The sequence below is a fragment of the Eupeodes corollae genome, chromosome 2 (genome assembly GCF_945859685.1).
Source record: "Eupeodes corollae chromosome 2, idEupCoro1.1, whole genome shotgun sequence".
NCBI lineage: Eukaryota > Metazoa > Arthropoda > Insecta > Diptera > Syrphidae > Eupeodes > Eupeodes corollae.
Genome location: NC_079148.1, coordinates 82,429,144 through 82,452,387, shown reverse-complemented (window position 1 = coordinate 82,452,387; position 23,244 = coordinate 82,429,144). Strand labels below are relative to the sequence as shown.

At 33.5% G+C, this 23,244-nt stretch overlaps 1 protein-coding gene and 2 long non-coding RNA genes across 3 annotated transcripts in view; 1 reads left to right on the top strand and 2 right to left on the bottom strand.

Annotated features, from left to right (window-relative positions):
- Positions 1-684: 684 nt before the first annotated feature.
- Positions 685-4,025, bottom strand: LOC129948309 (uncharacterized). Its single transcript, XR_008781856.1, has 3 exons — positions 3,537-4,025; positions 3,315-3,466; positions 685-1,080 (listed from the first exon to the last, which is right to left on the bottom strand). It is a non-coding gene; the product is annotated as an uncharacterized LOC129948309 (long non-coding RNA).
- A 3,398-nt stretch (positions 4,026-7,423) lies between these two features.
- On the bottom strand, positions 7,424-9,160 carry LOC129947803 (uncharacterized). Its single transcript, XR_008781766.1, has 3 exons — positions 7,691-9,160; positions 7,559-7,635; positions 7,424-7,505 (listed from the first exon to the last, which is right to left on the bottom strand). It is a non-coding gene; the product is annotated as an uncharacterized LOC129947803 (long non-coding RNA).
- Positions 9,161-12,774: 3,614 nt separating this feature from the next.
- The window catches only part of LOC129948186 (uncharacterized), a 56,154-nt gene continuing 45,684 nt past the window's right edge, over positions 12,775-23,244 (top strand). The window contains exon 1 of the mRNA XM_056059065.1: positions 12,775-13,785. Within this exon, the coding sequence (XP_055915040.1) occupies positions 13,392-13,785 (394 nt within the window). The 5' untranslated portion in view covers positions 12,775-13,391. The remainder of the gene's footprint in view (positions 13,786-23,244) is intronic.

Sequence of the window (23,244 nt, the reverse complement as noted above, 5' to 3'; positions counted from 1 at the left end):
TGAAAGACTTAAGTGGGAGACTTGCTAGGTGGAGTTTGTCGTTACAGGCCTATGTCTTCGACATCCAGCACCGTAAAGGTAGCCAACACATAGTACCGGATACTCTTTCTCGGGTACATGTAGATTCTCTGGCTCTTGATGATGTTGCCCCGTTGATCGACTTGGAATCAGTAGAATTAAAATCCGAAGAATATCTAGATCTTATAGAAGAAATATATAATCGCCCCCGCCGAACTTCCCGACTTAAAAATTGAAGGTAAATACGTTTATAAGAAAGCTTTCAAGAAGTTAGGTGAAGAAGAGATGCTAGAGCATTCTTGGCTTCTTTGGGTTCCGTCAGGTCTGACAGAAGAAATTATAAGTAGGGCACATGATCCCCCTAAGGCTGCCCATGGGGGAATAGCCAAAACGTTAGATAGGATTCGACAATATTTTTACTGGCCTAATATGACTTTGCATGTTCGCGTATATGTTTCTAACTGTAGTGTGTGTAAGCAATGTAAAGCGTCAAATCAAGAAACCCGTCCCCCTATCGTAACGTCCTATATATATATACCAAATATGGAAAAAGACATTTTAAAGCAGCTTTTTATTCACCGCAATCGAATGCGTCCGAAAGGGTTAACCGCTCGTTGTTAGCTGCTATCCGATCATACCTTAAAAACGATAAAAAAAAAAATGGGATACGCACCTTAGCGATATTGCGTGTGCGTTAAGGAGTACAGTTCATAGTGCTACAGGTGTATCCCCATATTATGCCTTATTTGGTACTAATATGATGATGCACGGTAGTAGTTATGAACTGGCGAAAAAGTTGAACGCAATGGACGACAACGAGTTGTTGATTCTTCTCCGACAAAGCCGATTGCAATGCATTCGAAATCAAATCCGTGAAAATTTTTAAAAGCAAATAAGAAGTCGGCGAACTAAGAACACCCGATATGTGCCCGGACAGGAAGTATATAGAAGAATTTTATTTTGAGCGATTCTTCAAAATTTTTTTCCGCCAAGCTGTCTTCAAAATATGTTAAGTGTCGAATTGTTAAACAAATAGGGAGTCATATGTATGAACTCGAAAACCTAAACGGAAAGAAAGTGAGCATATTTCATGCAAAAGACTTAAAACAATAAGTCTATGTCAAACTTATGCTAAACTGATTTAAAAATCCAATAAAAATATGTCTATCTTAACAGAAATCCTTTTTCGAAGAATTGGTCTCTGAGTCTCCATACTACTGTTTTGTTTATTTGTTTTATTTATACACTGACTGACAAAATTTATCGTACGATATGCTAAGTTCTTATAGCATCTCTGCATTTAAAAAAAATGAATTTGTTATAGTGTCTTCATAAGACTTTTTCAATGACATAAAATTAACGTTATATTTTTTCTCTCTCCATATTTTACTACTCAAGTTATAAATAAAAAGAGTAAAATGTGGTCCAGTCAAAGAGACAAAAATCATCGTACGATAATTATTCCCGTTAGTTTATATGCTTTTTTATGTTACAATCAGTGCGAAAATTACATCATTCGTTAGTCAGTACTTGTCGAGTTACAATCCATACTTGAAAAGGGATAATGTCAGCTTCTAGACAAAGAAAAGAAACAACTGAAAATTTTCGCCAAGTGGTTGTAAATTTGCATACCAAAGAAGGTAAATCATTGGCAGAAATTGGACGCATCGTTGAAAAACCCAAATCTACAATACAACACATCATCGAAACGTACAAAAAAACCAAAAGTGTCAAATACTCGCGAAGGACAGGTCGCCCACGCAAACTTAACGAGAGGGAAGACAGGCTGATCATTAATACTATCCGGAAAAACCCAAAAACTAACTGTCCCACCATTCAAGAAGTAGTCTCGGAGAGATGTAGCACAAGCGTCTGCGCGCGAACAATTGGAAGAACTCTGAACAGATACTGTTATTTTGCTAGAATTCCAAGAAAAAAGCTTTTAATAAGTGAACCAAACAAAGAAAAACGTATAAACTTTGCCACTTTACGCCAAGACGAAGATTTAGAGTTCTGGAAAAAAGTGTTGTTCACTGATGAGAGCAAATTTAATATTTTTGGTCACGACGGTCCTTCAAAAGTTTGGCGAAAAAATGGCACCGCAATAGAGGCTCAACATCTCCGAAAAACTGTGAAACACGGTGGAGGACACGTTATGGTGTGGGGCAGTATGGCTTGGTCAGGAGTAGGAAAACTGGTGTTTATCGATGGAAACATGGACCAGCACATGTATCTGGACATACTTAAAGAAAACTTGCAACCTTCAGTCGAAGTTTTGAAACTGGGTCCCAGCTGGATTTTTCAACAGGATAATGATCCTAAACACACCGCACGAAAAGTAAAGGATTGGATGTTGTATTATGCTCCCAGACAATTATATTCTCCACCACAGAGCCCAGACTTGAACCCGATTGAGCATTTGTGGGATTATCTGGAAAAGCAATTGAAAAAACATTCGATAACGTCAAAACATGCTTTAAAGCAAGCTCTTCAAATAGAATGGGATCGTATACCTGTTGAGTACACCCGCAAGCTTGTCTTTTCTATGCCGCGTCGACTAGAAGCTGTCTTACGGTCGAATGGAGGCCCTACAAAATATTAAATCCTCGTTTTATTTCAAATGCAGCAGTGCAAAATAATTCGTACGATGAATTTTGTCGTTTTGTTAAATCACATTATTTTTGTTTTTGCAATTGTTTAAAAAAATAAAACAATTATTTTTGTATTTTAATATCTAAACATTTTTTTTCTACATGTTGTTTCCTAAATTAAAGTCATTACTTTTGCAGACCGACTTTACATGATAAAAACTAGTTTTTAAGTGTCGTACGATGAATTGTGTCGGTCTGTGTATTTGTTATATTTTTCACATAGTACCTGACGTTTTTTATTAACACCCTATACCTGAACAGTTTATATTAATAAACGATTTTTATTTTATTTGACTTACTGGAAATTTTATTAGTTGCATGCTAAAAATCAGTTTTACTTAGGTTACTTAATGTTATTAATTGAAATTTTGTTATATGTTTTGATTAAAATTTAAATTAGATACTTTGGTACGTAACTGTGATAAAAACTCTTAAGCATCTGTGATTTTATAAATTGGATACATTTTAAAGACTGATAGTTTAGCTAATTATATTTTTTATAATCTGTGATATTTACTTTAATCTAGTTTAATTGAAGTTTAGTTAATTATATTTTTCATAATCTGTGATATTTAAAATTTTTTTACTATTTTTTTGACTTTTTAGTCAAATTAAAGAGGGAATGCTAAATGTGCAACTACATACCTGTTAGTTTTCCATCCTCCTTAAGATGGGCATCTGCATGTTTTATATACCAGACGACTGACTACACTCTGTGCATTTTTACTCCTTATTGGGAATGTATCCCAATAAGTAGCAAATTTTGTTGCGGACGCCTGGTGAACTGCCTCCCATACCTAGAAAAAACAAAAATTATTATTAGGTTTTAAGATCCGATAAAACTAATTGTGATTTTCAAAAACTCACCCATCTCAGCATCCCTTGTACCTCCCGTTCCTTGTCCTCATCCGAATTCCTTTCCATTTCCCAGGCATCCAGAATCTTTGGTTTTTGCTATTTATTGAGAGTATATCTCAATAAACAGCAAATTTTGTTGTGGACGCCTTTTCAGGAACCGCATCCTCAATCCTAAAATAATAAAAAAAAAAATTAGTTAAATAATAACCAAATAAATTTGTATGTTTTGTAGGTGATGCAGCTGTCACTTGCTTCATTGTTGGTCTCCATGGAAACTCTCCATAACTCAGTGGAGAGAAATTCCATGGGAAAGCAATGAGTGCGTTCCGGAGGAGATCTGGGTTTGGTGTATTGTCGTTTAAGTTGGTTGAATTGTTTAGTTGCATGAGAATGAAACTTTGTTTTATGTCCGTGTTTAGTTTTCAGTACTGACGGTTAATGCATGTAATTGCGGTGGTAAGGTGATTTGTATTCATACGTTTTGTTATTACTTTGTCTTGGTTCTTGGGACACTGATACCCCTATTCCAATGGAAGTGATCTCCCACTATTTGAGTGTGATAATGTTGGTAGAGATATACACTGTGTGTATAGGTGAATCGGATGATGTGTTCCTGTTAGAGGTACAATACATCATCCGAATACCTTTTTTTTGTCTGTATTGGTTTGATGGTAATTTCAGCTCACCTTCATTTGGCCGGTTACCACATAGTAGGGTGGAGGTGTGTAATGAATTTGAATTCAAATTGGAAAAAATAGTTGTATTAAGAAAGCGTTAAGAAAATAGGATTTCGGGTAAAATTAATTTTTTTTAATGTTAAATGTTTGATATAAAAAGGAAAATATTTTAATTTAATTCTTTATGGAAAAAAAATGTGACTGCAAAAATTAAATAAAAAAAATGTAAAGTGAAGATCGAGTACTGGGCAAAATCTAAAAAGCCGAAAAACGATCAAATAAATTAAACAGGAAATGGTGGTGAGTGTCTTAAAATGTTTTAAATCTAGGAAGTTATTTATTGTTTCTTTTTTTTTTGCATGCCAGTTTAATTCTCGGCGGCCCGAATTAATTCGCGGAGAGCGGGGCCGCCGCCCAAAAAATAAAAAAAAGGAACAACAAAATTGAAGAAAATTTAAAATTTGAAAAAGGCCAATAAATTAAAGATTACAAGAAGGTAAATTTTATAAGGAAAAGGAAGAACTACTTAAAGTGGAAAAGAAAACGGTCACCCATAATACCTTAATCTTATCCGTTCTGGTACCTTACCTTACTTACCGCCTTGAAAAATTTAAGATTTTTTTTGAAATTTTTAAATTAATAAGTTAATTAATTGATTAATTTTGCATAATCGGAAGTTGTTTTTTTTGCTTATTTCTATGATAATATTTTTCTTTATATTTAATTTTGAGGTGCGAAAAAAAAGGTTGGTGTAAGATTCGTGTTCGGTCCCGCGATTTTTTGTAGTGTCCTAATAGATACCTCCACAGAGCTCTTTAGGGGTAGGGATCTAGGGCTCCGTCGATTGCCTTCAAGACTAACAAAAAAAATACCGAAAAGGGTACTTCTACGCAAAGTGGAAATATAGATGTAGGACTTCCAACCTGGCTTTTTTTGTTACCATTTTCATTTTTGTTCCTTTTCTTTTTGATTAAAAAAAGATTTATAAACAAAATAAATTAACAATTATGTTTATAAATCTTTTTTTTGTTATAATTTCGTAACGGATATGAATTGGTATGATTACTCTGTCATTTAAATAAAAACTAAACTTCCGACAGAAACGCCGGCAATAGTAAAAAACGTTTTGTTATGTTTCGCCCAAGCGAAACAATGAGAGCTTGAGTTTTTCTTTTCAGGGGTGCCAGGGTAGCGGAGTGAGCGTGATACAACGATAACCTGAAACCGAACGTCGATGAACAATGTTGGGGGTATCCAACACTGGCCGCGGATACCTAAAGGTAGGGTGGGTAATGGCCTCACTGCACAACAACCGCAGTGCCATGATGTGCCAATAGTCCGTCTGTTTATGTTTCCTTCCTTTTCCTCATTCCTTGGCCTGATTTATGTTTTTGTCTGCAGGCGATGTTGAGTTTTGGGGGGGCAAGTTCCCCCCCCCATCGTACGAGCTGACGCCGTGCACCACAAGCAGGCCACGTTCCCCGGAGCTCAACAATCCCACCTAACCTATTCCAAATCTTCCTATCTCTTTTTCCTACCTCATCCTCATCTTACCCTTCCACTTCACCGAACTCCACACCTCCTCTTGCCTCGCAACAGGAAATTTAAAAATAAACAAAATTGAAGGAAAAAAATCAATTTAAAACTTAAATAAAAATAAAAAGGAGTTAGGAATAAAGAAAATTTGACCGGAAATAGCTACCTACAACCGATACGAACATCCACATATTATATGTATATATCACCATACATACCCTGTGTATCTTTTTGTGTTTGTGATTGTCCTATATTTAAGTTTGTTTTTTTTTTTTAATTTAACAAATTAATTCGTTCATTAATTCATCGGCGTAGAAATTGTTTTTTGTTTATTTCCATAACCTTTTTTTCTTAATGATTGATTGTGAGGTGCGAAAAGAAACGGTTGGTGTAAGTTTCGTGTCCGGTCCCGTTAGTTTTTTGTTGTATAGGGTCGTAAAAGAAACCTCCTGAGAGCTCTTTAGGGGTAGGGAATGAGGGCTTTTTTTTGTTAAGTTATTTTGTTAATACATGTTTTTTTGATATAAATTTGTTACGAATCTTAATTACTATGATTACTCTGTCATTTAAATGAGAACTAAACTTCTGACAGAAACGCCGGCAATAGAAAAAAAAGTTTTTTATGTTTCGCCCTAACAAAACAATGAGAGCTTGAGTTTCTTTTCAGGGGTGCCAGGGGTAGCAGAGTGTACGTGAAACAACGATGACCTGAAACCGAACGTCGACCAACAATTTTGGGGGTATCAAAACTGGCTGCGGATACCTAAAGGTAGGGCGGGTAATGGCCTCACTGCACAACATCCGCAGTGGCCTAATGTGCCTATTGTTCGTTTTGTTGGTCCGTTCATGTTTCCGCACCTTTCCTTATTCCTTGGCCCGATTTATGTTTCAGCTTGCAGGCGAGTGTGAGTTTCGGGGGCAAGATCTCCTCCCGTCCGACGAGCTGATGCCGTACAACACAAGGAGGCCGCGTTCCCCGGAGCTCAACAATCCCACCTAAACTTTTCCAAATCTTCCTATCTCTTTTTCCTACCTCATCCTTATCCTACCCTTCCACTTTATCCACTTCGACACCTCCTCTTGCCGCGCAACAAGAGCTAACAAATGGAGCGTCTAACTAATGCTGTTGACCAAATAAAGTCGCAAAGGAATACATACCAACGTGATGAACCAAAACATAAGAAGAGTAAGGTTTACAAATATTTTAGTTTTCAATTTTGTTGTGTTGAACATATCCATCAATTGAATCAAGATAAAATCTTTTTAATAAATAATAATTGACCTGAGCAGATCAAATCTGGAAAAAACAAACAGATTTTGTTTTTCTTTGGAAAAAATGCATTCAATATTTTTTATTTACTCAAAAACTAAGATACATTTCAAAAACTATAATCTATAAATAATGGCATTACATTTTAAAAACAAAAATTGTACTAAATAACGTCAAATTTTGAAAATTTACAACTTCATTTAAAAATTAGCTACACTAATTTTAAAATAGTACAGACACACTGAAAAGAGATTATTTGGATTCGATTTTTTTATAACTTATCTTTTACCAATAATTTCGGATTCCCGTCATTTAGGAGACACTAATATATTGTGCCAACAAGTGCGGCAGCTATCGCCGCTGAGATGAAAGCAGCTGTCACCGATCATGATACAGCAGTAATTGAGTACTGGACCTTTATGTCCACAATCCACACAAATTGTTTAGAAATATAGTCTTATGATTCCAACAAAAACTATTATACAGCGTCTGTTGCTAAGAAAATTGACATTACTTTGTTAAGAGAAATGTTATATAAAAAAACTTACCTGTAAATCAGCGCTTTGTCTGCTTTATCTTCCAGATTTCTTGAGGGAAGTTGGCACCATTTAAAATAAAACACAGACTATAAAATAATTCGATAATTATTGTTACACCTGCATCACTGCAATTTGACTTACTTTTTCTTAATTGAGGTGTACTTGTACTCTCTTGATTATAAGGGTTTTCTATAAAAAATAACATATGACAAAAAACCTACTCTTAACATTCGAAACATATTGTTTTGTTTTAAAAAATTCTCTTTTTTCAACACTCTTATGTATTCAACTATAACGAATTTGAATCGAAATTGAGAGTGTTTCAGGTACCGGTCGTGACACTAGATATTATATTTCCTCTATTGTTTTCAATTTGATTTTTTGTGGTCATACTGGTTTAAAGTTTTTATATTTTTATTTACCTTAGCTATACAAGTGAAAGTTGTGTTTATTTTGAGCTCCTTAATTTAAAAGTTTTTTTTTTTCTAAATTAATATAATAAATAATTAAAAAGAAACCATCGCAAACGTGTTAAAATAGCTATCTAAAATTTCAAACATCACAAAAAAAAAGAACACTAGATGAGTCTTAAACAATCTGCCATTAATATGCAAAGAACACCGGTAAAAGACAATGACAACTATATGGAACAACAAAGTAAATGAAAACTAATTGATCTGTCTCCGGAGGATCGCCACAAAAATGCATCATCTTCGAACTAGGGAGTAGCTGTAGGAAATATGTCTGTTTTAGATCTTGAACATATCATTCAAAGAGCTATGTCTCCATATTGGATGAAAAACTGAAGGATCTACCTAAGAAAGCAGATATAGAGGTAAGTGCTAGGCTTCATTTGCTGCAAGAAAACAACCAAGAACTTAAGGTGCAGTTGAAGACAGTTGAAAACCGATGTAATGCTTTGGAACGGCAAGTTGAATTCTTGGAGATTAAAGCTAATGAACAAAATATTATGATTCAAATGCCGACGGTAGAAGGAGAAAATGCTACAGGGCAAGCTAGAAGCCTTTGTATGGTTCTGCTGCAATCATCAGATATAGGCACAATATCATCAGTGCGTGCACTTCGTTCAAACAACAACCAAAGAACCAACTTATTTATGAAGCTATCAAAAAGGGAGGATGATGGGCGTATTTTAACAGGATCTCTAAGCTAAAAGACACTTGAATTTCCATACTTCTAGACTACCCAGCTGCATCTAGAGCAAGAAGGAGGCGATTGCAAGAGTTGAAATCCGATATACATATTAAAAACAAATCCCTAAAAACAGCAATTTGTTGTTTAATTTTGTTCGTAAATGAAAAATAGTTTTATTTTGACAGCAATTTGAATTTACAATGCGACTGCGAATGTGGATTGTCATTATTGCAGCAGCTGATTGATGACAGTACGGCAAATAGCGTTCCTGGTTGTATCCAAAATTCAGTGGTGACTAATATGAACACGTTACGTTACGTTACCCCACCGCCTCAACAAATCATTTAATTGGAATGCGGTCTGCCCCCAAACTGTTGTTAAGAATATAAGTTGTTTATATAAAAAAGAATTTAAAATTTTATCCTAAAATGTCTCAGGATTAAGCAATAAATCTATTTTTACTAATTTTAATGATTTTATATGTATATTTGATATTATTTTCCTATACGAAACATTTATCACCGAGTTAAATATTGATATGTACGAAAATAAATTTAACAACTACGAACTTAGGACAATACCAGCAACCAGAACTCACACAAGAGGAAGAGCAAGTTGAGGACATATCTTTGGATTTAAGAGAGATCTTTACATTTATGACTGCAAAATCGAATCTTACCATTCCTTGTTATACATAACTATGAAAATTGATAAGAAAATTGTACGTTTTCTACCAAACTACTTGAACTGCAACAATTGGGATATCGATTTCGGGAACCTACAAGAATTCATGACATGTGGAGGTGATAGTTCAAATGTACTACTTATAGGCAATATCAATGCAAGAGTGGGTGATGACGAAGGTGCTGTTAACAATCTAGCTAGAATCTAGAGAAACTCAAAGGATAATGTTAGAAACGCCAATGGTTATAAGCTAATCGAACTCTGTAACTCTTTTGATTTAAAACTGCTAAAACGAACTAGCCGAGGTGATCAAAATAGAGAATTCACGTTTGTTGGAGGGCAAGGTTCTTCCGTCATTGACTATTGTTTTATAGGATGCGAGTGGAATAATCATGTTGTCGATTTCGAGGTATTGAGCGAGCTATTTTCAGACCACATGCCGATTGTGATTTCCTTCAACCATTCGGAGGTAGCTAATGTCACAACCACAAACATGGAACTCCTCACAAAGATAGTTTGGCATAATAGCAAAGAACACTCCTATAAAGCGAATTTAGATGAGACCCTACAAAATCATGAAGTTGCGAATTTCAACGATCTAGAGGAAATAATTAAGCAAGCAAATCCATGCAGCAGAACGCATAGCATTCAAGGAGCGCTGGTTTGACGAAAGCTTTAAAAAAGCAAGAGATGTGTCCTATGCCTGGTTAAAACTATTCCGTAAAGGCAGTACCAGGTTTGCTAAGGAATCGTATTTAAAAGCTAATCAGAGATTTAAAAACCTATTTAAAGAAAAAAAGAAACAGTTTTTCGAATCTGAGGCGCTTAAACTCACTCTCGCTATAAACTCTTCAGAATTTTGGACCTTAGCTCGCAATTTCAGGGGGCTTCAGATCGGGCTACTCTACTATTGATCACATTTTCGTGTTCAAAAGTATTGCTGACTCATACCTTGCAAGAAGTAAAAAGCTTTATGTCATCTTCGTAGATTTTAGAGCAGCGTTCGAAACGTTCGACCGGGATGGCCTGATGTACAAGCTGTACGGGCTTGGAATGTCCTTAAAATTTGGTCAACTCATTCAAAATATCTATCGAGATACGAAATCGTCACTTTGGAATGGTGCTAATAGATCAGAGTGGTTTGCAACCAAAACAGGAGTCATACAAGGCTGTCCCCTTAGCCCCGATCTATTTGCACTTTTTATAAACGACTTGGTCTATTGTCTACCTGGTGCCATAGAATTTGCGGGACTGCAAAAGTCCTCCTTTTTGCAGATGATGTAGTGATGATGACAAACTCACCTGGAACTCTACAGTTAATGTTAAATAAGCTCCAAGAATTCTGTAAGTTGTGGAATCTTTTGGTTAATCCGGATAAGTCCTAAGTTATGGTTAATCGAAAGGGAGGAGGCAGAACTAGCGCAAACCAGAAATGGTTTAACGAAGGGTATGCTGTTGAGGTTGTAAAAGAATACAAATATCTTGGTGTACTATTCACACAAAATATGAAAATGGATAAGCATTTAAAAGATAAATTATCTAATGCGAAAACTGATATAAACGCTAATTGGAAAAATTGCTTCAACAACAAATTCATGAGGCACAGTAGTAAATATCGGGTCTTTGAAACTGTAGCGGAATCAATCATCTTTTATGCTGCACAGGTATGGGGAGGTTCAGAATATGAATCGGTTGAAAAACTTTTAAGGTACTACCTGAAACGAGCATTTCATCTCCCCCAACGCACCAGGTGCAAGGTGTAATGGTCATCTTCTGATGAGCCCAACCATTGCACTGGGGCGAAACGCATATTTGAACACTATGCTGGTTCATTTTTATTTTTATTTTCATTTCATGATTTTAAAAATAAAAATATTATTTTCATGATTTTAAATCATTATTATTAAAAATAATTGGTGTTCAAGAACAAACAATTCGACTGTTAACAGTCAAATAAAAAGTACCTTAGCAAGCAAATAAAAACAGCTACAATTTGTCTGATGTAAAGACTTGTAGCAACCATATAATTCACAGTAGCTCTATGTAGCTCATATTATATGGAATCTCGATTTATTAGAGAAAATATGCGTCAAGACAAGGTGTAATGGTCATCTTCTGATGAGCCCAACCATTGCACCGGGGCGAAACGCATATTTGAACACTATGCTGGTTCATTTTTATTTTTATTTTCATTTCATGATTTTAAAAATAAAAATATTATTTTCATGATTTTAAATCATTATTATTAAAAATATATATAATCGCTTGGATTATATTTTCAACGAAAACAACTTCTTCAAAAGTGAAAATAATACAAGCACAATTTCAATGATGTTCCGATTACGAGGCGAATTGCTGCAACTCAATTACATACCACATAGAAGTGAATTACCGATTTTATGTGATTTATGCAACCGACGCACGAGAACGTGAAGACATCATTCATTTCTTGGGAATGTGTCCAGTTTTGCGTGAAATAAGAAGAAACTTATTTGGAAATAATACCTTAACCGAAGAATATTGTATTTTCTTATTAAATCAAATGAATGTTGATTTATTATATGATTTCCTAAAAACTGCTCTTAGATATAGGAACAGAATTAAAAACGGTGATTTTTGAAAGTAGAACTTACCTACAGTTAAAAAAAAAAAATATATATATGCAAACGGAATCTTAATCCTTAATTAAAATAAAGACTGGACTATTAAATTAAAAATGTAATTTTATCAAACACATATATAGAGTTTATATTGTATTGTCAATCTGGCAGACGGCAAATGCCATGCTCAAACGATTTTATGTATCTTAAATATTGTATTCAATTTCTTAAAAGAAAAAAAATATAAACCAATAAAAAAAAAACAAAAATCTATGTAATAACATTTTGTAGCATTAAAATATAAGCAACTTTTCACTTGAAAAATTGAAGGATTTTCTTAAAATATGTGCAAAGAAATAACAGCTGCAAAAATCAGATTTGTTTAAATCTTGGGTTATTAAGTGTAAAACATGAATTGATACGTCTGTTACTTTTGTTCATTTCAAGTAATAATTAACTAGTTGCATTGGGCATTGTGTTCGCAAAAAACTGATGAAACTAATAAATTATTTAGTATGTTTTCCTTCAATTCTATTAATTTTTATACACTTTTACAACTTTTATTTTGATTGAAATAAATAATCTTTACATATCACTAGATATTTTGTTCAAAAACATTCTAATAAATGTTATGATAAAGGTTATGATTGTTTTGTTTTCGAACGCTTCCCTTAACCTTTCAAAACGAGTTTTGGCACCCATTTTACGCACACTTTCCCACATTTATTCATCAGTAGCCTGTAGGCAAACAAGATGTCGGTTGGAGATTCTCATCTCGATAAATTGAGTATTTTTGGATCGAATCATAATTCATAAAATATCTACATAATTCTCTATTCAGTTTAGCAAGATACAAAAGTATTTAATTTCAGCGATGCGAATCTTTCATTAATTCATTTACTTAACTACAATTTGTTTTCCCGTGGTAGTTATAGCGTTGTAGTTACACCGAATACATTTTGTATCGAATTGCCATCATCATAGCAATTCTTTTGTGTTAATTATTTTTGAATTTATTAAAAAAGTGGATATACATGTGTGACAAATCATCGCAACCAGTTTGAATGTATAGAAAATTTCTATTTTCTTGGAGATGTGTGGAAAGCAAATGAAATATTTGTAAGATTATTACTCAACGACTCAAACTTTTAACCATGAGTCGGACAGAATTGAAAGCAGCACTGAGTTCAACTGTATATTTATTTTATTTCTGTGTTTAATAGTTTTATGTGTGGGTAAAGACAATTTGTGTGTTAATATATATGGTCATGTTTTTAAATTCACTTAATTATAAAGTTTTGTTGTGCTAACATTGTCTTCAATAATTTAAACAATTGTGGAATCTCGCCACCTCGATACGATAGCACACGGGTGAAAATCTTGCACTATATTTGTATTTAACCATGCAAATGCATCAAGAAGATTCCGGATTGAAGAAAAATGGTTGTCTAATGCCACCAACGGCAGCGGTATCACCACCATTGACCTCCATAGCGTCTTCATCTATTGGCGTACATTTAAGAGTGACTGGTCATTGTAGCCAAGGTGGACGAAAGTACATGGAAGATTTTTTCTCCGTGGCCTATCATGAATCTAAAAATACCAAGGATTTGGAGTATGCTTTTGTTGGCATTTATGATGGACATGGTGGAAGTGAAGCGGCTGCATTCGCAAAGGAACACTTGATGATGGAAATTATAAACCAAAAATTATTTTGGTCTGATAGCGATGAAGATGTATTGAGTGCTATACGCGAAGGTTATAAAGCTACACACTATGCTATGTGGAGAGAACAAGGTGTGTGAAACCATTTTTTGTTTATTTTTTCTAATTATGTAGATACTAAAAGTTTGTTTGCCTCATCACCCACTTGTTATTTATATGTTATAAATTAATTGGAGCGACTTTCCATTACCGCAGGTAGGGGTCTCAATAGAACATGTTTTATATATTAAGGCGAAAAAACAATTTTAAGTCATAGAAAAAAATATTTTCTTTTTCGGACATAACCCTACTTTTTTGTATTACATTTTTTGAGCCTAAAACAAGAGCCGCGAGTCGAAATTCGTGCTGCGGTAATGGAAAGTTGAGCCATGTAATGTAATTAATTACAGCAAGCGTTTTTGTCTAATTTTTTTTTTATAAAAATTGGAAAAGGTTAAATATGGATTAACTATATTTCCCTTCTATTTATTTGAAGTTGAAGTGAGTCACAGAACAACATAACTGAAATTTTTCTACATACCATCCAGAATCTCTCAAACAGTATTATGACCAGCGAATACAATATTTTTGTTTGATTTCATTGATCAGTCGCTCAACTTTCCATTACGGCAGCAGGAATTTCGATTGGCGTTTTTTTTTATTTAATGGATATGTGCAAATAATTAATAATTTTAAATCCTATAGTAATCACAAGCAGGGGCTTCATACATACATAGCTAGCAGTTAGTAAACCGTACTAATATATAAATAAATTGGGTGGCGCAACAGTCCGTTGTGAACCAGGGCCTAGTGCCTTTCAACTCGCAACCATTCCTGTGTGCGAGTACTGTTGTCAGGAATGGAAGGGACCTACAATTTTAGGTCGAATCCGAACGGCTAATTTGAGAAAGCACTTTTTCATGACAAGAATTACTCTTGAAGGAATTGTCAATTCCACGCAAGAGGCAATACCCGCGAAAATTAATTTTTTAAATTAAGGTGTCACAAACAGGGATTGAACCCAAGACCCCTTGCATGACAGTCCAACGGACTAACCATCATGCCTTGGGTACTACTAGTAAGCCGTACTATCAATTTAAAAAAAAAAAAACTTGTTATAAGCTCAAAAAACGTAATACAAAAAAAGTAGTGTGTATGGAAAAGTAGTTTCCTCGCCTATTTACCGCGTTTACAAGAAGAATTGAATCCGAATTGAATCAGGATTTAGCTCCGTATAGACCTGGATCGGATCGAAATAGGATTACTCGATCCAATCCCACTGAAAGAGGTGAATCGAATCGAAAATTTGTTTGTAAACGTGAATCGGGGAATCGAGTTATTGGTGTGTGAGGTTTTGCTTGTGTGCGTGCGATAATTTGTTTCTCTCTTGTTTGTTTTAAGCAAAAGGACACCATTTAAATGGAGTATTTTTGGTTCTAAGCTGAATTTAATTTGGCGCTCGTTTTTGTGTTTAGAGCATTGTTCTAAAATTTTAAGTTTATTTAAAAGTACACAAATAAAACCGAAATGTCATTTCGATTCCATTTGAATTCGATTCCTCGATTCAGTGCCACCATATACCTGGATCGAAATCTCAATTCGATTCGATTCCTCGTCTTGTAACCAGGGTAATAGAGACCCCTACCTAATTGTAAAAAAAATTATAAAAAATAATGCTGCATTAATGGAAATTATCTAATTAGAATCATTTGCAACAAATATCGATTAACTGAAAGTTGGCTCTTATTCAAGAATTTGGAATTTCTACATTTGAGACACTTTTACATTTGTAAAGTACTAAAAAGAATTTTTTCAAGCAGTTAGTAAGCCGTACTATCAGAGAGAAAAAACTAATCGAGAGAGCCAAATTTCCTCGTCTCCGTCCCTTTGAAACCTCTTACTCTCATTTTTTATAGCGTGTTGAATTCGTATCGGTGTATACATGTTTTCACCTCGAAGAGCAGAGAGAATCGAGACATTTGATATTTCTTTCTCTCTCTGGTTTTCACAAATTAATTCTAGCAAACAATTTTCGTTTGTCAATAAATTACGGTAAACGTTAAAACGGTAGATTGTGGTGAATTTCTTTTTCTTTTCTCTTTCTTTGAGTTACAGATAGATGGCATTAACAATAAAAACCAGAAAAGATGTGTTCTGGGGTGGAATCGGCTAAGGTGATTTTTGATTGTCACCTTTGTGATCATAAAAAGTGATCAAACTAATTTTTGCGTCTGTGTAAGGTGATCACCAAATTTTGTTTAGAATTTGGTATCACTTTAAAAGAAATTCACTGACGTGTGTTACAATTTCAGTGGTTGTATTCAAAAACCGATCGGAAGCTATCCGGATACTATATATTATATATATATATATTCTATTGAAATACATATGCTCATTTTCCGAAGGGCGGAGAATCATAATACGACTCCCATCAATGCAGCCGATTACTAGGAAACAAATAATAAAATAAAAAACAAGTAATAAAATTAGTTTATTTTTACTAAGAAACAAAATCCTACCTACAGGAATTTGATATTTTTCGTAAAAGAACATTTTTGTTGCCTTTGAAGCCGATTGATTAAATTTGATTGTAAGTGGGCACAATTTCCTCTCCATTTGTTTTACGGTCAAAGAAATAACCTCACAAACAGTACTTTGGCTCATTGGAGCTGACCAGCCAGCGCCAACTTGCCTTTGGTAACCACCAACGCCAAGAAAATTTAAAGTCACGGCTAATCGAAGATTAGGGGGAATGTGTGTTGACCGCATTCCAGCTGACAAATCCAGAAGCGGTAGGATATGTAAAAATGTTTTCTTATTCAATCGAAAGTTTTTTAGGAATCTATTTAATTTAGAATATTAATTATAAATAAAAAAAAAAACTTATAATAAATAGGTATTTATATGTGAACAAATATATAGCACATATGCGTACTTACTTTGGACTTGAAATATCAAGAATATTTATTTTATTGCGGAGGTTAATCCTCAAGAGCCGGACATTTCCATTATGATTAATGTTTTCATTTTCAGCATTTTTAGAAGGTAAAATCAAGAGCACAAACACATTTATATTGTCTTAAAATTTCAGCAACTAAAAATAAAAATCAATTTCCAATGAAAGTGACAACTAAAGAGTTGTCACCAGAAAAAGTCACCAAATCGTGATTGTCACCGGTGACTATCACCTTACACAGACCGAATTTGTTGATTGTGACTGTCACCTATTACAAATCACCTTACCCGATTCCACCCCAGAAAGAGTGTATAACAAGGTTAAGGTTTTTTAGACTAGACTTTATTTGTTATGAACATGTACATGTTTTTTTATAAATGTATGTTATGTTTATTTTAATAGTAATACCTTAACAATAACTTAACTGCTGTTTTATCAAAAATATACTGCATTGAATTATTTTACATCGAATTAATTATAATAGGTGGAATTAATAAAGGTCTACAGTTTACCGGGAATATTTATATAAAATATCCGTATCTTCTGTAATTGCGGTATCAATCGATATTTTCTGGAACTTAGTGTTAACGTAACATTTATTTGTCATGAATTAGTCTTTCAGCTGTTTTATACACCAAAAAAATTAATTATGAAATTTGGCTGCGATAATAATTACTTGAACACAGCATTTTCTATGTTTATAGTTATTCAGGTTTAGCCCTTAACTTATATTTGCATTTATTTATGAATAACCTAAAAAGTTTAGCAAACATCTATGAATAACCCACAATGCACTTTCAAAAAAACTGTAGTTAGAACTTTCCCTCACAGATTTTTCCTTGTCGCTATATAACTGAAAGATAAGATATAAATAAATAGTAGAACTGGAAAACTTATAAAAATGATCCATAAGACTTAAATTTTGGTTGAAGAACAAATTTGTATATTCTCTTCACAAAACGACAGACCTAGCGAGAATACAAATAGTTTTACTTTTGTACAAAAGTACTTTTCGGCTTTTTTTTTTTTTTTTTTTTTTTTTTTTTTTTAGTTTTTTTGTTTTTTATTCATTCATATAAATTAATTAAAGCTAGATACAATTATACAAATTAAATTAAATTGAATGAAGTAAAAAATAGTAATCATTCTTTAACTTATTAAGTTAGTGTTGAATGACACGTTTCAATAAATAATTTCAATAAAGGTCTGATGTGGGGTGACAATCTGTACAAAGTAAATTCGTTATTATAATTATAATAAAACAACACAATATTTTAATCATTATACAATTATTTAATTTAAGATACAAAAGTAGAATTAAAAGATAAAAATGAAGAAGAAAGATAAAAATGAAGAAAAAATCAAAAAACGTAGGAAGAAATAGAAAAAAATTAACTTAACAATTTCAAAAGGTAAATTAATTATTGTTATTTTGTGCTGATAATTAATTTGGGATTCTTAAAATGGATTCAATATGCTCAGTTTCAACAGTGAATAGCCAGTCCTTGACTTTTTTCAAAAAAGAACTCAACCGGGTAGTGTTTCTGATAAAAACAGGCAGTTTATTGAAAAATTTAGGTGCTGTAGCAATGTAAAAAAGTGAAAAATGTGTTCTACGAGTGAAAGGTTCATTCATAAGGTGCAAGCTGTTTGTGCGTAGATCATAAATTTCTGAGTTTCTACTGGGGATGTTGCCACTTTGTTTAAAAAATTCTTTGAGTACTTTAAAAACATAGAGATGTCTCATTGGTAGTATTTGCAATTCCTTGAATAGGGGCCAACTTGAAGCTAATCGATTTTTGTTAGAAATAATCCTTATCAAGTGTTTTTGTGCAATCAATAGAGGTCTAAAATTATTAGCATAGCACCCACCCCAACTGGTTATACCATATTGAAGTTTTGACTGTGCAAGACCGTTATAAATACATTTTAATACTTTTTTTGAGCAAAATGGTTTTATAAGATACATTTTCCGAGAAACCAACATCAAATGCGATTTTAAAGTGCGAGTATGTTCCTTCCAGTTCAAATTTGAATCAATTAAAACCCCTAAATATTTAAAATGCAATACTGATTCGATTTTAAAACAACTATTGGAGCATTGAAATCTAGGATTAAAGTTGCTCCTACCACACTTGTGAATAGGTAGACAAAATTTTTTGCAGTTATGGGCATGAAAGTATAGGTTGTAATCAGGAAGCCTATTTCCAGATACTTTGAAGGTCACCAGTTTTGTTTTTTCGCTGATGATAAGCTTATGAGCAGTAAACCATGTCCTTAGTGTTTCTAGATCTTCTTCAATTTTTGTTATACAATCAAATAACGTGCTAAATTGATAAGTAAAGGCTATATCATCTGCAAAAGCAGTAGATGATCCATTAAGTTTTAACTCGAATATTGAGTTTATATAAATTAGGAAAAATAACGGACCAAGGACAGATCCTTGTGGAACACCATTTTTTAAATAACGCGAATCGCTATAAGTCCCATTTACAACAACTTTTTGTTCCCTTTCTATCAAATAGGATTGAAGCCATTCAAAAGTTTTTCCTCTAAAACCTGCACTGTAAAGTTTATCGAGAAGAATGCTGTGTTCAACCATGTCAAATGCTTTTGTCATGTCAACAAAAAGTGCAATGGTGGACTTATTTGCATTAAGGCTGCCATATAATTCACTACATAATCGTAGAATAGCATCTTCTGTAGACATGTTTTGTCTAAAACCAAATTGGTTTTTACTAAAAAAGTTATTTTTATCCAAAAACGACATGATTCGCACCTTCATAAGTTTTTCGAAAACTTTGGAGATAGTTGGAAGCAAAGATATCGGTCTATAGTTTGATATATTATTTTTTTTACCTTTTTTAAACAGCGGAATAACTTCGGCTCTTTTTAAATTTTTAGGAAAACAACCGCTTTCAACACTTGCATTAAATAAGTACATCAAAACATCCACAACATAAAATGCAATTTTTTTAAGAAGAGTACTAGAAATTCCATCAGAAGTACTTGAATTTTTGTTTTTAAGCGATAGAATAACTTTTAATATTTCTTGTGATGTTATAGAATTATAGACAAAACTATTACATTGTATACCAGGCATTAAAATTGAACTCATCGAGCAATCACAACTACAGTAAGAACCAACTCTAGGCTTAATTTTATCAGATATTTCAGTGAAGTATTCATTAATTTGATTAGAAATTGAACTTGGATCAGTAAAGGAAACACCATCAACTTCTAAATTTTTTATTTCAATTGGTTGCCTTTCTTTACCTAAAATGTTATCAACAACTCTCCATTCCTCTCTGACATTTCCTCTAGCTTTTAAAAACGCATCCGTATAGAAATTATTTCGAGCTACCTCAATATGTTTCTTAACAGTTTTACAGAGAGAAATATAGTGTTTTCTAAGATTTTCATTAAGCGGATGTTTTTTACATTTTTTACTAAAAGCATTCTTCCTATTTATGAGTTTGAGGAGCCCTTTATTCATCCAAGGCTTTAAATGCTTTAATCTTGAACTTTTGGTTGACGAAGATGTACAAGATTTGATATGCTTTTCTAAGATTGAAAAGAATACATCAAAAGCTTCAGAAGGGTCACTTTCTAAAAACACTGGATCCCAGAATTCATATTTTAAGCACTCATTTAGTAAAAAGTAATCAATATAATTAATGGTTTTTTTGAGATTTTTTTGACGTGGCGTTAAGTCCGAATTCAAAAAATTAGTCATCGCTATCATTCTGTGGTCTGTTATCATTAGATCATACACTTTTCCATTTGAAGATTTCTTGTAATTTTTAAACCTAGCAAATATGTGGTCTATACAAGTACTAGAGGAGTCTGTCACACGAGTTGCTTCGTTTATGTAACTTTTAAGACCATTAGCTGCCATAAGTAGTAAATAATTTTCAGAATCTTTATCCGTTTCATTTAAAATGTCAATATTTATGTCACCTAATAAGATTAAGTTCTTGGCCTTAGTTATACTCAAGACATTGCTCAATTCGTCAATGAAAATACTTTTACAAAAACTATGCAGCCTATATATACAATACATGACATAGCTATCATTTTTATAACAAAATGATAACTTCAATACATCCGCACTTGTAATTTCAACTTTTGAGCTTTCACAAAAAATATCATCTCTTACATAAACAGCTATACCACCTGAGGCATATACTTCATTGCAATTAGCAAACATTGAATAACCTTGAATATTATATAAACTTAATTCATTTTCGTAGATCCAAATCTCACTCAAAACAATAACAACAGGTAAGCTATTAAACGTTTCAATATGCGCTAAAAAAGATGAAAAATTTTTTCTTAAACTACGAATATTTTGATGTAAACAAAAACAATTATCAACAAAATTAGATGCAATGACTGGATAAACACATATTTCAGGGACTGAAGGAGGGACAGAAATAGAACTATTAATATTCATATTTTATCAAAATCAGCAGCACAAAATATTCTTACTGGTTTGTCACCCTCACTCCTACGCATATAAACTCTCCCATTCTTAGTCCAAACATATTTAAATCCCATCTCAGTTTTCAGTGATAATGCCTTGTTAAGCAATTGGCGAGTCTCATATGTTAAGCAATCGTTCACAAAAATATTTTCTGTTTTTCTTTTCGCATCAAACAGATTAGTTGTAAGCTGATCTCTTCTTTCTCTTTTTGTTTTCATGATCTTTTCCTTCATCAGTTGTGAAACCAATTTTACACGAAGAATGTTGGTGTTGGTGCTCTTTACATTTTTGTTAGTAGCATTAGCATTAGAAGATGGTTTTGTTGTTATTTTTTTCATATAACATTGATCGATGTCTGCTTTGTTTATGTTTACGTTTAAACCATCGCACAAGACTTTGAGAGCGATATCAACGTTCGTTAAGGTGTTGTTGTTATTTGGAACGTTATAAATTTCAATGCAGTTCGCAAGAAGCTGTTGCTCTAGGTTGTTGACCTTTTCTTCAAATGCAAGTATTTTTTTATCACTTTCAATGTTTTTGGCGACAAGTGCATCGATTTGTGTCTTGTGATATTGTTTCATCAAGACAACTTCAGAATAAATCATTTCTAAGGTCACAGCTTTTATTTCTTCTTCAGGCAATGGTGTGGTGATGAACTCGGTATTGGCGGGGGTTGCGGTGTTGGCGGTGTTGGCGGGGTTGGCGGTCTTGGTGATATTGGCGGTGATGGCGGTGTTGGCGGTGTTGGGGGGGTTGGCGGTGTTGGTGGTGTTGGCGGGGTTGGCGGTGTTGGTGGTGTTAGTAGTGGTGCTGGTAGCAGTAGCTGTGGTAGTAAAGGTTGATGATGAACCAGATTGTTGTGTTGAAGCAGAATTTGCAATAACAGTGGACGACAAGGTGGAAGGTGGAGAGTGCTGAGTACATGGGAGAGGTGACTCACATGACATAGAAGCTCGACGCTGTTTGCAGCAGGAAGGGCACCTATATGCTATTTACATATGTAGTTAAGCCTTTAAAAACAGCACATTAGCTAAGTGGAAAGCATAGCTTATCGCCAATTCACAAATCTTATGCGATGAAAATTGGCAACAGAAGTTCACGGTTTTTTATGTAGTCTCTACTTAAATCACTTAAATTAAAGAGATGAGTATATAAAAATGTTTTCAATGTTTCTGCGTTGATTTATTTTAATGATCCATGTTTACATTCTTTAACTCTCGGTGTCAATGTTCCAGCAACTCTCGCAGCCAAAACTAAATCCATGAACTCTGAAAATCAAACTAAATCTGAATTTTTTTTTGCATTTTTCAACGGTCTGAGCAAAAAATTAAACGCATAAACGCAGCTAATAATAAAACAAATAATAGTTGCAGTGCTTTCAGAGTTTTATGTTTCTAGGTCCTAATTCTCATTGCACCGTTGCACCACCTAATTTATTTTACTTACTTAATAATTAAAACTGGCTTCAAATAACTAACTAATATTTCTCTAAATGCGTAATTTACAATTGTTTCTAAATCTTCATTGTTCTGGTACCTAACAATAGTAATTAATTTCACTTCATATTCGAATGATATTACTCCCAAAGTAACACAATGAGAATACCAAAAAATTGTTCATCCACAATTTTGAATTTTCTTTGAACACGTCTGAACAGCATGGCATCCGCCATTTTTCGAAGGTGGACGCCATTTTTTTTTAATGTAAGGAGTATGCACATCTTCTTGCATAAGTATTCGTTCCCCACATTTTTTTATATGGAGTTAATACATGTGTAAGTTTATGTGCAAATCGCAGCTTGTAGGCAAAAAGAGAGCAACCGTCGAAGTTGGTTCTCTCGTTTAGTTTTTTTCTCTCTGGAACTATCAATTCAAAAAAACCTTTTTTTAGGCTCAAAAAACAATACAAAAAAAGTATCGTTAAAATATATGTAAAAGGTGTTTCCTCGGCTTTATATTTAAAACGTGTTCTATTGAGACCTCTAACTAAATGTAAAAAAAATTAGAAAAAAATCGTGCTGCATTAATGGAAATTATCTAATTAGAATCATTTGCACCAAATATCGATTAACTGAAAGTTGGCCCTTATTCAAGGATTTGGAATTTCTACA